We start from the raw sequence: 15,316 nt of genomic DNA, 5'->3' as shown, positions 1-15,316 counted from the left end.
AGTTTACAAAAGCAAAAATAAATAAATGGGACTATATCAAACTGAAAACCTTCTGCACAGAAAAGGAAACAACAAAATAAAAAGGCAACCTATGGACTGAGAAAAAATATTTGCAAACCACATAACTTATAAGGCATTAATATCCAAAATTTGTTTTAAAAATCTTACAACTCAATAGCAGAAAAACAAATAATCTGATTTAAAAATGGACAAAGGATCTGAATGGACATTTCTCCAAAGAAGACATAAAAATGGCCAACAGATATATGAAAAGTTGCTCAACATCACTAATCATGAGGGAAATGCAAATTAAAACCATTATGCGATATTACCTCATTCCTGTTAGGATGGCTATTATCAAAAAGAGAGGAGATAACAAATGTTGATTAGGGTGTGGAGAAAAGCGAACCCTAGTACATTGTTGGTGGGAATGTAGATTGGTACAACCATTATGGAAAACAGTATGGAGGTTTGTAAAGAAATTGAAAGTAGAACTACCATATGACCCAGCAATCCTCTTCTGGTTATATACCCAAAGGAGATGGAATCTCTTACCTTAGAAAGATACCTGCACACCCATGTTAATTGAAGCATTCTTCACAGTAACCAAGATATGGAAACAAACTAAGTGTCTGTAAACAGATAAATGGATAAAGAAAATGTGGCTTATAAATATACAATGGAAAACAACAAATGAACAATGGAATTTTTTTCAGCCTTAAAAAACAAGAACCTGCCAGTTGCCACAACATGGATGAACCTGGAGGACATTATGCTCAGTAAAGTAAACCACACACAAAAAAATATTGCATGATCTCACTTATGTGTAAAATCTAAAAAACTTTTTAAGTTTTCAAATTTTCAAGTTTTTATATTTTCAAATATATAGATATAGAGAATAAAACAGTGGTTGCCAGGTGCAGGGGGTGGGGAGGAAATGGGGAGATGTGGGTCAGAGGATATGTCGGATGAACAAGTCTAGAAATCTGTTGTACAATACGAGGAATGTAGTTAATAAAATTGCACTGTGTTCAGGATTTTTGTGAAATTAGATTTTCGCTGCTCTTGTCACAAAAAAGACACTGTGAGATGAAACATATGTCAATCTGCTTCACTATAGTAATCATTTTACTATCTATATGTATCCCATAACATCATAGTGTTAAACTCAAATTTTAAAAACCCAGTATGACTGCTGCAGAGGGGCTCAAGAAGGGGCACAGAACCTTGGTGGATGAGGGTGCTGAGCAAGAAAGCCCAGGGGAGAGTGAACCCATGGTCAGAAGGCAAGGGAACAAGTGCGTTAGTTAGGAAGGCACTGTGATACAAGGGTGCTTGGCAGAGGTGGTAAGAGAGCGAAAGACGGGGTGACTTGGTTCTGACTGGAGGGACAGGCACGTGCACATCTGCACAAAGATTCCCTCAAAATATCCTTATTTAAAACTTGCTCGAAAGAAGGTCTTGAGAAAGATTCCCCACATGCCATGCCAGGCACACAGGAGCTCACACTACACACAGGGTGTGTCCAAATGTATTTGTTCAGAGATGTGCCCACTGACCCTGACAAGCATTCACACACACAAGTGCAGTCATCCACACTCATGTAAACCAACACTGCACACAGAGGTGCTGTTCTTGCCCTGCCCCACCTGAAAGACACTCCTGCCAGCAGGAAACTTCACCTCTGTCCAAGGGGAAGCACCTGTCCTGCAGCCGAGAACAGCTGACCTGTTTTCAGGCAAAAGACACAGACCAGGGCCTTCCAGGACCTCCCTCCAAGCTCACGGCCACTGAGGATATTGTGAGGATCACTGGGTCTACATGCTCAAACTCTAGATCCAAAGGGGCTTTGAAGACAACTGAAAGCCGCTGTCCTTTCTCCCTACAATCCCAGAACCCTACTTGCGTCCAAGGACAGTACAAGAGTAGTGACCTGGAGTTGGGAGGTGGTCCAGGACTTGAAGAATTCCAGTGGTCTCATCTGAGTGGTGGTTCTTGACTTTTGGGGGTTGATGAGCCCTCTCCTCAGAAACATGCACATACTCACACATAGACTTGTTGGCCAGATGCTTGTCAGGACTGGAGCAGAGGGGAAAGATGGCAGAGGCAGCCATCCCAGCAGACAAGACTTGCACCCCTTTCACCAGATGGGGCCTCATACACATTCTCACCAGTGAGGTGGGTGGAATTTTTGCATCACTTGCCACAGGTGAGGTGGCTGAAGAGCTGGTGTGTCTCTCTATCCTCTCTCCTTTTCTATTAATGACCTTGGAAGCCTCACAAGGAAGAACTGAGAGGCCAGAGGTACAAAAACTGATGTCCCTGGGAGTCACTCTCTGAGCAATAGTGCCGATTTTGGACTGTGTGATTGAAAACTAAACTTCTCTTATGGGTGAGCTATTATGTTTGCATTTGTTAAAGGAAGTATCACTCTTATTTTCACAATGGAGAAGACATCCAGAAAACGACTCCAACTTCTACAAAAAAGTCCTCCCACTTCACCTGGAAGCTGTTAGCCTGTGGTTAAGCAAGTGAATGGGAAATCAGCCTCATCCAGGGCATTTGGATGAGGCCAAACAAAAAAGAAAGCTAAAAAGGAAAGAAAATTGGAGGAAGGAGGAGGTAGGCATGGGGCCCTAGGAATGGCCATCAGTGGGTAATGGTGGTGCTGCTGAGGGTGACTGATGGGCCTGTCCTCATGGTAATGAACAAGTCCTGTGGGATTCCCCTTCTGGGGGGAATCCCTGACCCATGTGGGTCCAAGTGCTCCCCGCTGTAAAAATCACCAGTCACACTTGCCAGACAGAACTTAAAGGAAAGGCTTTTTATTTTGGAAGTCATAAACAGGAGACAGAGGGTAAAGTCCCAACTGCCTCCCCTGTCAACTGAGGGCTGGGGTTTATATAGGTAAATGTATCAAGGAGACAGGATGTCTTCAAGTGTGATGGACAGCTGCTTCCTGCTTTGAGAGATACAGATGTATCAGGCAAGACAGGACGCTTTAAGAGATATATTGGGTGAGACAGAATGTAGGATGTCTTCAAGTGTGATGGACAGCTGCTTCCTGCTTTGAGAGATGTATCAGGCAAGACGGGTTGTCTGCTTTTGATACAATCTTAATCATTAAGGGTGAGCTATAAAGGTGGGGAAAGGTAGTTATATAGTGTATACATAAGTGTGAGGGGTTTTTGGGGGGTGGAGGGATTAGCTGCAGAGTACCCAGTCTCTGATTGGTCACCAGGAAACAGTTCAAGCCAGTTGGATTAAGAGTGGGCCATCCTCCTCAGTAGACAGTTCATTAAGACTAGATTTAAATGCAAATTCAGTCACAATCCCAAAAGGCTTTGGAGAAGAGAGCCTGATAAATCCATTCAGAAAGTCATCTCTAAGAACTAATGTAGGAAAAGCCCAGAAAGTTTTGAAAAATAAAGAGGGACTTACTCGTCAGTATATGGAAAGTCATTATGTAGCAAGAGCAACTAAATAAACACTGGAGGACCTACAAGCTATGAGTCAAGACTAAGACTGCAAATAAGAGAAAACCCAAAGTAACTAAGCTGCTGGCAACTCCAGGGTCAAAACAAATAGAAAACTGGTCTACAATTGTCTCCCGTTACAAAATCCTAACAAGAACTCTCCTTGACATCTCCTAGATCAAATGTCCCTCCTTGGAAAGATCAAGCTGGGCCAAAAGGACAGGTGGGACGACTGGTCCCCCAGAGAATGTGCCAGCTCTGGGGTCTCATGTTCTTTTTCTAGAAGAATGTGGGGAAGAGTGCTAAATAGACAAAAGGCAAAGCCACCACAAGTGATGTAGAGCTAGGGCTAGGGCTCACAGACCCCTCAAGCCTGTTGTACAGACTGGGTCACAAGCCCCTTCACACGCAGGTCTATGAGCTAGGTAACAGGAAAAAGTCCTTGGAGCCATGGGTGAAGAAACAATAGGCTTTATTTTTGGATGTGAGCTCTGCTGACCAGCAGTTCAGAGCTGCTGCCTCACACACCGAAGAGCACACAAAAATAGCAACAAGCCAAAAGATACATGGGCACGCATACCCACTAATTCTACTCCCGCACAACTTGTTCACAAAGGATGTGCTGCACCACACCCAGATGGACCTGAGGTGAGGGGGCCTGACTAAACTACTCTATTTTCCTCACAATCCACCCCTTCAGGGTCCCTCACTGTACAATCTATGTGTTCAGAATCTTCCACAACATTCCCCTAGCAAGGATAAATGACCCTTTCATTTATGTAACCTATTGTCTGTTCAATATGCCTTAAGGCTTGTCCTGTAGTTTTGTCCTTTCAACTGTTAGCCACACATGTCCAGTTAGTAGTCATCATTGGTGTGATTTTTCCATGAGAATCCTGTAGTCATACTGATGGGAGGTTCGGTGCATCTTCAGTAAGCCGACACATTGGTCACATGAATATATGTATGTGCCCAGTCAACTCTGGTGCCTGCAGCCAGAACACTGTGGGCAAGAAGACAGAAGAGTTATTGGTACCAATAGGGGGAGTTTTCACCCCTCTGGTAAGATACATGCCAGTTTGCCATCCTGAGAAAGGATGGCAGCAGGAATAGGTATCTTACCCAGTTTATGATACCATACATTATCCACTAACACTGTTGGATCTGTAGGTTCTACATGTAACAGTAAAGGGGAACTCATAATTGGCCATAATGATAATACAAGTGTGCCCTTTGGAATAGAGCACTTATCTGTTCCAGGCCATGTTACCTTTTCTTGAGGAGGCCAGGTACTTGCCACCCAAGGTGAAACTTCCAAGTTTTCTTCTAATCCTTTCCCCCAAGGTCCTATTAGATGTACCCTACATATATAGGGAGCTTCTATTCACCAAGGCCATTTCCATTGTACTGTCTGTCCCTGTTGCAAACAGGTTGGGGCCAGTAAGAATATTTCCATTCTTGCCATATCCTGGCTTCAAAAGCTTATCATTAGTAGTGACTTGCAGCTGTATAGGTGCTGCAGCCCTGTGCAACAGAGCTTCCACTGGAGAGGGCCCGCCCTTGCGGGGTCTGTCATTTAGAATTCTGACTGTCAGCCATAACTGCCGTGCCCACCCCTTCCGGGAGGGGAGTTAGGCAGATAGCCTTAGTCCCTTTTTAAAAAGACCATTATACTGTTCAATCATTCCTGCTGCCTGGGGACGATACAGCATATGTAACTTCCACTGAATAGACAACTGGGAAGCCCACTTGTGAACCCCATGTCCAGTAAAGTGGGTTCCATTATCACTCTCTATGACAAGAGGTGGGCCATACATAGCCGTAAGACTGTTCAGTGCCTTCACAGTGTTCACCTGGTCTGGGTTCTTAAAAGGCCATACAAACAGAAAACCAGTAGCCATATCAACAGCTGTGAAGATGTATCTGAAATTCTCTAACCTTGACAGTGGTCTGACAAAGTCCACTTGCCATTGAGTCAGTCAGGGGCACCCTTCCTCGAGTTATTTGCCCTTTGTATGGGGCACCTGCCAGGGGTGTGGACTCTCTTGAGCACATACTGGACAAACACAACAGGCATTCACTATGTCTTCCCATTTTATAGGCAGGGCCCATCTTTGAGCCGCCACCCACATGGTTTTACTGCCAGCATGCTGCATTTGTTGATGTAACCACTGGGCCACATCAGCGGCTGGGGCTCTCTCCAGCATCTTACCTTAGCCAAGGCATCGGCTTCATCATTTCCTGGACTGGCTAAGGGGAAGTGTCCTGTGACATGGAAAAGAGTTACTTCTTTCTCATGTCTCAATTCCCATGACTCTTGCCACATGGCTTGTCCCCACAGGGGCCAGTGGCCTGCCACCCACCGCTGATATTTCCAAGTAGAGATCCAAAGGGTTAAAACTTTGTACACAGCCCAGATGGTTAATGGCCCAGGCTCATTTTTTATCACCATCCATACTGCTCTCAATTCAGCCCATTGACTGCTTTGCTCTGTGCCATTTTCATACCACATGGTATCTGTTAAGGGCTGGACAGCAACAGCTGTCCATGATGCTGAGGGTCCCATGCTAGAGCCATCTGTATACCAAGCTTTCTCTGTGATAGGTCCCTGTCCCTCATGGAAAGGTGTAGCCTCCACATCCATGGGTAAGGGTGTGTCAAAGTTTCCTCCACAACCTCTACTGGTCCTAGCACAGTTTGTAACTCTTTCGACAGAGGACTCATTGACACAGTGCTCCTTTGTTCTATATATGCTCCCCATTTAGACAGAGTGGGAGTCTGAGCTACACCCATTTAGAGTTGGTTGCCCACATGCATGGCCAACCTATTATGGGGTATGTTGTCCTTACTAGGACTTTGGCAGTTCCTGTGATAGCTTCACTGGCCATCAACACAGAATACACAGCTGCTAACTGTTTTTCTATTAGGGAATAATGCACTTCAGTGCCCTTCCAGAGCTGAGACCAGAATCCTATAGGTGTTCAGCATTAGTTTTGTCTCTGCCATAAACCCCATCCTAACTCTTCTTGGGTTATATGTATGTCTAATTCAAAAGGCTTAGTAGGATCAGCCATTTGTAAAGCTTGTACTTGCTGTATTGCCCTTTTTGTAGCTCAGTAAGCCTGTTCTACTTCTTCAGTCCAATTCCAGGAGGCTCCTTTCTTTGTTAATGCATACAGTGGGTATGCCATTTGGGCTATATGGGGTACAAAAGCTCTCCAATACCCCAGAAGTCCCAAATATGTCTGTAGCTAAGCTACAGTTGTGGGTCAATAGTATGCCTGTATCTTGTCCATAATAGCTCCTGGGATGACTCTCGTCTTACCCAATGAGACCACTCCTAAGAATTTGACTGACAGCCCAGGTCCTTGCACTTTGGCTGTGTTCACAGCCCACCCACATTGTTCCAAATGACTTAGCAGTGTTGGAGCTGCCTGGGTTAAATCTGTAAGAGAATCAGAGGTTAGTAACACATTATTAATGTAGCGAAACATTGTAACCATGCTGGGCCTAGTCCACTTGGCTAGGTCCCCAGCCACTCAACCATGACAGATGGTTGGGCTAAGCAGATAACCTTGGGGCAATACTTGAAAGGTCCACTGCCTCCCTTCCCAAATGAAGGCAAACTGATCTTGGCTATCAGCTGAGATTGGAATAAATAAAAAAGCATTTGCAAGGTCCAATACATAATGATAAGTTCCCAGCTAGTTGTTAGCTGATCTATCAAGTCGTGAATGGAAGGCATGGCTGCATGCAAAGAAGGCACTACTTTGTTTAGTTCTCAATAGTCTACCATCATTCTCCAGGTACCATCAGTTTTTTTTACTGGCCATACCAGAGCATTAAACGGACTACGAGCCAGATGAATAATGCCAACTTTCTCTAACTCCAGTATAGTGGCACCTATCTCTGCGTGTCCTCCCGGTAGGTGATACTGCTTTACATTAACTATATATCTTGGCTTAGGTAACACCTGTGGGTCATGGTTAGCATATCCCCATAACACAGGCTTTACTGTCTGTATTTGCAGCTGAAACTCTCCAACTGTTGTTTGCAGGTGCAAACCATAAAGTACAACTATACCCAAGATGTATTCAACTACTGGGGATATATATACAGTATACACAAGAGGAGGTAATTGTCCTATACCCAATGGCAATGACACAGATTTGACTTCAATAGTATGTCCTCCATAGCCATCTACACGAACTGTGGCCCCTGGAAACTTATCTGGATTGCCATATATCAGGCTACATTCTGCGCCTTTATCCACCAATGCCAAAACACAGTGCACATTTGTCCTTGACCAGTGTATTGCCAATTCAACATGAGGCCTCTGGTCCTTGCCTGACCCCCAAAGACAAGTACCTTGGCCTTCTCCCTAACTGAAATGGAATATTTCATCTGCCTCCTCAGGAGCAACCAAAAAGTCCTTTAAATCCACTGAGTGTACCTTGCTACCTGCTGGACGTTTAGTGGAATGCTGTTCAGGGCACAATTGTTGCCACAAGGCAAACAGAACTGTGTTTGGCTGCTGGTCAGTTTTCTTGCTATCAACCCCTGCTGCAAGCAAGTCAAGCCACATCTGCTTATGGCTAGTCTTGCTTGGTCCCATCAGGATAAAATACCAAACATTTCTTGGGGGTTTGGTCTTAGCCACCTTTCGGACCCCTTTTGCTTGTCTCCTCTCCTTTACTTCACCCAAGCTGGCTATCATGGTCATTACTTCATGTATAGGATGAATCATGTATGGGGCCAGTATGGCCATCAATGACCCAAGGGATGTTGATGGGGAATTTTGCAGCACTATGTCTCCCATGCTGCCTGTAAAATTTTCATCATCCAGGCCACACGTGTTCACATTAAACATGGACTGCCGCATCCCCAGCTCCCAAATTATTTGAACCAACTCATCATATGTTTGCCATTTGTTCACAATCTTGGGCAGTTCTCCAGCATTTGCCCACACTGTTCAGGCAGCTGCACTCACCCATTCCATTAAGGAGTGACACCTGGCCCTTGTGCATATCTGCAGCTATTCTGTAGCCACTGCCTCAGGGATGGGTGTATGGTAATGGAAGCCAACTATAGTGGCACCTATCTCTGCGTGTCCTCCCGGTAGGTGATACTGCTTTACATTAACTATATATCTTGGCTTAGGTAACACCTGTGGGTCATGGTTAGCATATCCCCATAACACAGGCTTTACTGTCTGTATTTGCAGCTGAAACTCTCCAACTGTTGTTTGCAGGTGCAAACCATAAAGTACAACTATACCCAAGATGTATTCAACTACTGGGGATATATATACAGTATACACAAGAGGAGGTAATTGTCCTATACCCAATGGCAATGACACAGATTTGACTTCAATAGTATGTCCTCCATAGCCATCTACACGAACTGTGGCCCCTGGAAACTTATCTGGATTGCCATATATCAGGCTACATTCTGCGCCTTTATCCACCAATGCCAAAACACAGTGCACATTTGTCCTTGACCAGTGTATTGCCAATTCAACATGAGGCCTCTGGTCCTTGCCTGACCCCCAAAGACAAGTACCTTGGCCTTCTCCCTAACTGAAATGGAATATTTCATCTGCCTCCTCAGGAGCAACCAAAAAGTCCTTTAAATCCACTGAGTGTACCTTGCTACCTGCTGGACGTTTAGTGGAATGCTGTTCAGGGCACAATTGTTGCCACAAGGCAAACAGAACTGTGTTTGGCTGCTGGTCAGTTTTCTTGCTATCAACCCCTGCTGCAAGCAAGTCAAGCCACATCTGCTTATGGCTAGTCTTGCTTGGTCCCATCAGGATAAAATACCAAACATTTCTTGGGGGTTTGGTCTTAGCCACCTTTCGGACCCCTTTTGCTTGTCTCCTCTCCTTTACTTCACCCAAGCTGGCTATCATGGTCATTACTTCATGTATAGGATGAATCATGTATGGGGCCAGTATGGCCATCAATGACCCAAGGGATGTTGATGGGGAATTTTGCAGCACTATGTCTCCCATGCTGCCTGTAAAATTTTCATCATCCAGGCCACACGTGTTCACATTAAACATGGACTGCCGCATCCCCAGCTCCCAAATTATTTGAACCAACTCATCATATGTTTGCCATTTGTTCACAATCTTGGGCAGTTCTCCAGCATTTGCCCACACTGTTCAGGCAGCTGCACTCACCCATTCCATTAAGGAGTGACACCTGGCCCTTGTGCATATCTGCAGCTATTCTGTAGCCACTGCCTCAGGGATGGGTGTATGGTAATGGAAGCCAACTTTTCCATCTCCTCACCAGAGCATATCACACTATCCACCCCTAGGTCCCATAACCGCAGCAGCCAAGCAGCCAGGGGCTTCCCCTGTTTCTGCTAGAACTGTCTCCCCAAGTCTACTAATTCAACCTGGGTGTACGGGACATAGGTAGTGAATTGGGTCATCTGTGGATTGCCCACTGGTTGTCCACCTGGTCCATAGGCTGCTCATGTTTCATTTTCTGATGCAAGACAGGTTGTGCCTGGAGACACATGGTCTCCCCCAACTCACCACTGGGTTTGTCGTCCTCCATGGTGTGAGAAGCAGGAGTGGCCAGTTGCTGCACGTCATCCTCCAGGACATTTATCCACACTTCCAACAACTCTGCTTTCCACTTCAAATTTCAATCAGGTTGTAGTATAGTGGGCAGTAGCCAGGCTCCAGTCAGCAGAAAAGTGGTGACCGGGGACCACGTACTCAAGGACAGCCACATTTCCTCCCCCTCCCAAGGGATTCTCTGCTGTAGTGCCTGGTCTATGCTGACTTGCAGTACAGTGAGCAGCAACCAGATACCGGTCAACAGGAAAGTGGTCATAGGGCAAAACGTATTCAAGAGTAGCCACATTTCCTCCTTCTCCCAAGGGGCTTTTGGCTCCCATACCTGCTCAGAATCCTCCTGCTGACTATGCCAATTGTAGAGCTAGGGCTAGGGCTCACAGACCCCTCAAGCCTGTTGTACAGACTGGGTCACAAACCCCTTCACATGCAGGTCTATGAGCTAGGTAACAGGAAAAGGTCCTTGGAGCCATGGGTGAAGAAACAATAGGCTTTATTTTTAGATACAAGCTCTGCCAACCAGCAGTTCAGAGCTGCTGCCTCACACACCGAAGAGCACACAAAAATAGCAACAAGCCAAAAGATACATGGGCACATATGCGCAGTAACTCTACTCCCACACAACTTGTTTACAAAGCATGTGCCGCACCACACCCAGCTGGACCTGAGGTGAGGGGGCCTGATTAAACTACTCTATTTTCCTCACCAGTGATAATTCAATACATGATATAGACAGAAAGATGGATTAATTCAATGGTGTATGGATAGTCACAAATCATTAGGAGATAAAGATTAGATCCTTATATCAAGCCAGATCTTGTCAAGAATAAAATTTAAAAAGGCCAACGAATAACTCATTTAACTTTGTAAAGATTGTTTCTTGTAAAGATAAAGAATACTTAATCTTTAACTAGTACTAATACTAATACTTAATCTGTAACTAATCTGCTGAACCATTTTCTCAAAAGAAATCATTCTTGCCCCCAAAACTTCCATAGCTAACACTTCTGAATTACATAATTTTAAAAAATTTGTCCTTCAAAGTTAGAATGCCTTATGGCTCCAAGTAACAGAAAAACCTCAACTCCAAGAGTCTTAAGCCATGAGGAAAATCAATGACCTCAGGTCTCCCCCAAATAAGAGCAGCTTCAGAGCTGGTTAATCCAGCTCTCTGTACTGTCACTAAGGTCTGCCACCCCTCTGCTCGCCATCTTGACTACCAGCCTTGAGTCACAAGATGCAACTAATGGTTGTATTCAGATGTCCAATGCCATTCTGCTCATGTCGCTTTATCAATGATGAGCCCTTCCCAAAGTCACCTAGAATACGTCCCTACCCCTCCTAGTGGCCAATGCTTGGTCATATGTCCAATCCACACAATCCCTGGTGAGGAAGGGAAAACTGGGCCACAGCAAGAAGCAGAGAGCAGCCTGCCGGCCTGCTGCCAAAAAATCTAGGGAAGCTAGGGGGAAAAAATCAATCCACAATAGCTGCCACCCATTATGCAGATGATTCCTGGGTGCCTACCACAAGGGCTGTGCCATTGCTCCTCTGTAGGCATCCTTTGAAATACATCAAGGGTAGGGGCCGGCCCGGTGGCGCACTGCTACAGTGCACCGCTTGGGAGCGTGGCAGCACTCCCGCTGAGGGTTCGGATCCCACATACAGACCGGTTCCCGCTCACTGGCTGGGCGAGGTGTGGGCACAACACTGAGGGTTGCGATCCCGTTGCTGGTCCCGGTCCGGTACGGGCGCGACACTGAGGGTTGCAATCCGTTGCTGGACACGAAAAAAGACAAAAAGGAAAAAAAAAAAAAAAGAAAGAAAGAAATACATCAAGGGTAGAAAGATGTGGGTGTTTTCTTTATACAGTGTATTAGTCTGTTTCTGATGCTTATAACAAAATATCTGAAACTGGGTGATTTGTAGAGAAACAATATTTATTGCTTAGAGTTTCCAAAGTCCAAGGAACACATCTGGTGAAGGTCTTGTTGGGGATGACAGTGATGCCAGGGTCTCACATGGCAGAATGGCAGAGCAGAGAGAGCTGACTCCTCACTTGTCCTCCTGAAGCCCTCATACAATGCCCATTATTCCAAGAATGGATCAATCCATTCAGTAGGGCACAGTCCTCACAATCCAATCACCTTTTCAAGGCCCCACCTTTCAATTACCATAACTGTATTTTCCTATCCTCCTAATACTGTCACAGTGGGGACCAAGCTTCCAATACATGGACTTCAGGGGACACAATTCAATCCACAGCATGAAGCCCTATTTTCAATGTCACAGTGCAGTGAGAACTACTGTTTGCAGCTTTTCTTACCACACGTTTGTGTTGTTAACAGTGTATCCTGCCTTTGCATATGTTCTGAGCATGTTTTTATTAAATAGACTAAGCCCAAGACAGTTGAACACTTTTAAAAAAGCATTGTTTAGCTTCTTTATTGATGAGAAGATCAATAACAATGGGCATAACTATTTGTATATGCCAAGGAACAACAAGATAACAGATAAGTGGTGTGGTACTTCTCCAAAATTATTATAAAAATTTTGAAACAGAACTCTTAAGAAAATACATTGAACATCCATGTACCTACCACCAAGTTCAACACTTGCTAAAACTTTGCCATTTTTGCTTTATCTATTTATGTGTGTATCTTTTTCCTGAACCACTTCGGACATCATGACAGTTCATCTCTATATATTCAGCATGTTTCCTAGAAATACACACTGACCTTCATGACCACAATTATCACACTTAAGAAAATTAACTCTAATTCCCTAACATCATCTAATATCCACTCCATATTCAAAATATCTATGTAGATATCTTTTAAAGTCAGATGTCGTTTGGATCCAATCAAGGTTCATGCACTGCATTTGACTTTAGACTCTTTTAATTGAAATCAGTCCCCCACCCCCACCATTTCTTTTCTTTTCTTTTTTAATATAACATTGACTTTTTAAAGAGACCAAGACAGTTGTCCTGTAAATATCCCACATTCTGGATTTGTCTGATTTGTTTTCTCAACTGAAATTGTTCCTCTACTGCCTCTCTTTCCTATAAAATAAAAGTCAAGTCTAAACACTTGATTAGATTCCTATTAAATATTCTGGCAAAACTACTTCCTTGGCAACATAACTACTTCATATTGCACATCAAGAGGCACATGCTATTGCTACCATTAACAATGCTACATTTGATTGCCTGGCGATTGTGGGGCAGCCAATCATTCCATTGAACAGGTACTTTTTTCAAGTTTCAATGTGTGAGATATCTGCGGGTGATACCTTTGAATCTAATGGTTTGAGCATCTATTGGTGACCTTTGCCTAGATGCACTAGGGGTTACAAATTAGCGATTTTTCAAATTCTGTCTGCATTCCTACTGCATTTAGTAGCTGACATTCTGTAACAAGTAGTATTCCACAACTGGAGATGAACAACTGCTCCTACTAAAGATGAAAACCTAATTCTTTCCCTCTAATTACAGCGTAAGGAGTTTGGGTAAGATTTGCCTCCATTGGTGGATATGACTTTAGCCCCTTTCTCTTAGTGCTTATGACTGTGGACTTCAGATTTTTGTTTATTCAAAATGTTATATAGTCAGTTACAGTCATTCTTCCTGATCATCAAATCACCTCAACTTTGGCCCGTGGGAGCCCCTTCTAGCTAGTTTCTGTGTCCTTTCACTTCTGATCCAGAAGGTCCCAAGCTCACCTTGGACACTGCAAGACCCAGGCCTGGAAGCAGCTATTTCTCCAAGCAGTCCTGGCTCTTCGGTGGCAATGTTGGGGACTGAATTTGCTCACCACTACAGGGGCGTCATTGCTTCTAGGCCTGCTCAGTGTGCAGAGCTAGGAAATGTATAAACATTTTTTAAAACAATGAGTAATATTTTCAATTCATTTTTATCGTTATGGGGAGTTTTACATAAGTACTTTGATTTTTAATGTGCATCTCTTAAACTGGAAATTTTGGTTCCCAATAACTTTAACAATTTCTTTTTGCTTTACCTTATGACATACACAAAACAGATTAAAAATAACACCAATATTACTAACATGGAAATTAATGAGTGGCATTTATTGTTTTTACAGTGCTTTTTGTCCTGAAAATCAGCCCACTAAGGATGTACAGTCCTAATACTGTGTTCAAAACTGTCGTGAAAAAAATGATTTTTTTCTGGGCTGGCCAGTTAGCTCAGTTGGTACTGATAACACCAAGGTCCAGAGTTCAATCCCTGAACCAGGCAGTAAACCAAAAAAAGGAAAAAAAAAAATAAAAAGAAGAAGGAAAAATGGTTTTTCTGTATGGCTAAGTTTCCAACTTCACATAAACTTAAGTTGATTTCTGTTTTCACCATCAGAATCTGCTTTCTTTTAAGTATGTAAATCATTTATATTTATTCAAAAGTCAAAATGTCATAAAAAGTTATATGCAAAAAGCCTCACTCCGTCCCAAGCTCCACCACCTTATTCACTCCTGTCTCCATAGGTATTCATTTTCTAGTTTGTAGTTTATCCTTATTTGCAAAAATAAGCAATTATACATATATTCTTATTTCTTATCAATTCTTATACAAAAAAAATAGAATGCTATATATAGTTTTCTATACTCTGCTTTTCTAATTTAATGATATGTTGTGGTACAGTACTCCAAGTTTCTCAGACATGTCACTTATAATGTATATTGTAATATTCAGATACAAAGAAACACTGGTGGCATTTACTGTGGGAAGCCTGTCATAACAGCTATTAAGCTATGGGGAGATATTTCCTACTGACAACTATGTTAAGTTCCACTATGTAAATCAAACATACTCAACACATGTATGAGGGTAACTCAAAAAGTTCATTGAAACCAAAGTTGTATTATCTTTTAATTCTATTTTTCCACAAACTTTAAAAAGTACCCTCATATGTTGCCTACTAACATAGGTAAGCCCCATCTGCCTCAAGTTCTCATCCATTACCTAATGCTGTCAGCTTGCTGCTGCAACTCATTTTTCAAAGGCTTCATATTCCAGCAATGAATATCATTAGTATTAGATATATCATATTTCCAAGTTTGGTATCATGTCTGAAACATGACTTCTAGTAATACTTCTCGAGGAAAAAAATTATCACTATCTCCTAAACTGATGGATGTCCCCCAGTATTAATTCTTTGCCTATGAAATAAAGTCTGGCTTTTCTCAAAAGCTTTCACGCATATAAAACATTTAAGTATTTTCACACCAATAT

General features: G+C 43.3%; 1 protein-coding gene across 1 annotated transcript in view; it reads right to left on the bottom strand.

Annotated features, from left to right (window-relative positions):
* Window positions 1–1,898: 1,898 nt before the first annotated feature.
* The window catches only part of ZNF853 (zinc finger protein 853), a 90,358-nt gene continuing 76,940 nt past the window's right edge, over window positions 1,899–15,316 (bottom strand). The window contains exon 9 of the mRNA XM_008586123.1: window positions 1,899–2,079. Within this exon, the coding sequence (XP_008584345.1) occupies window positions 1,899–2,079 (181 nt within the window). The remainder of the gene's footprint in view (window positions 2,080–15,316) is intronic.

Source organism: Galeopterus variegatus, unplaced genomic scaffold (genome assembly GCF_000696425.1).
Source record: "Galeopterus variegatus unplaced genomic scaffold, G_variegatus-3.0.2 Scaffold3835, whole genome shotgun sequence".
Taxonomy (NCBI): domain Eukaryota; kingdom Metazoa; phylum Chordata; class Mammalia; order Dermoptera; family Cynocephalidae; genus Galeopterus; species Galeopterus variegatus.
Note: the sequence above shows the minus strand (reverse complement) of the source record. Positions and strands in the feature narration are given on the sequence as shown.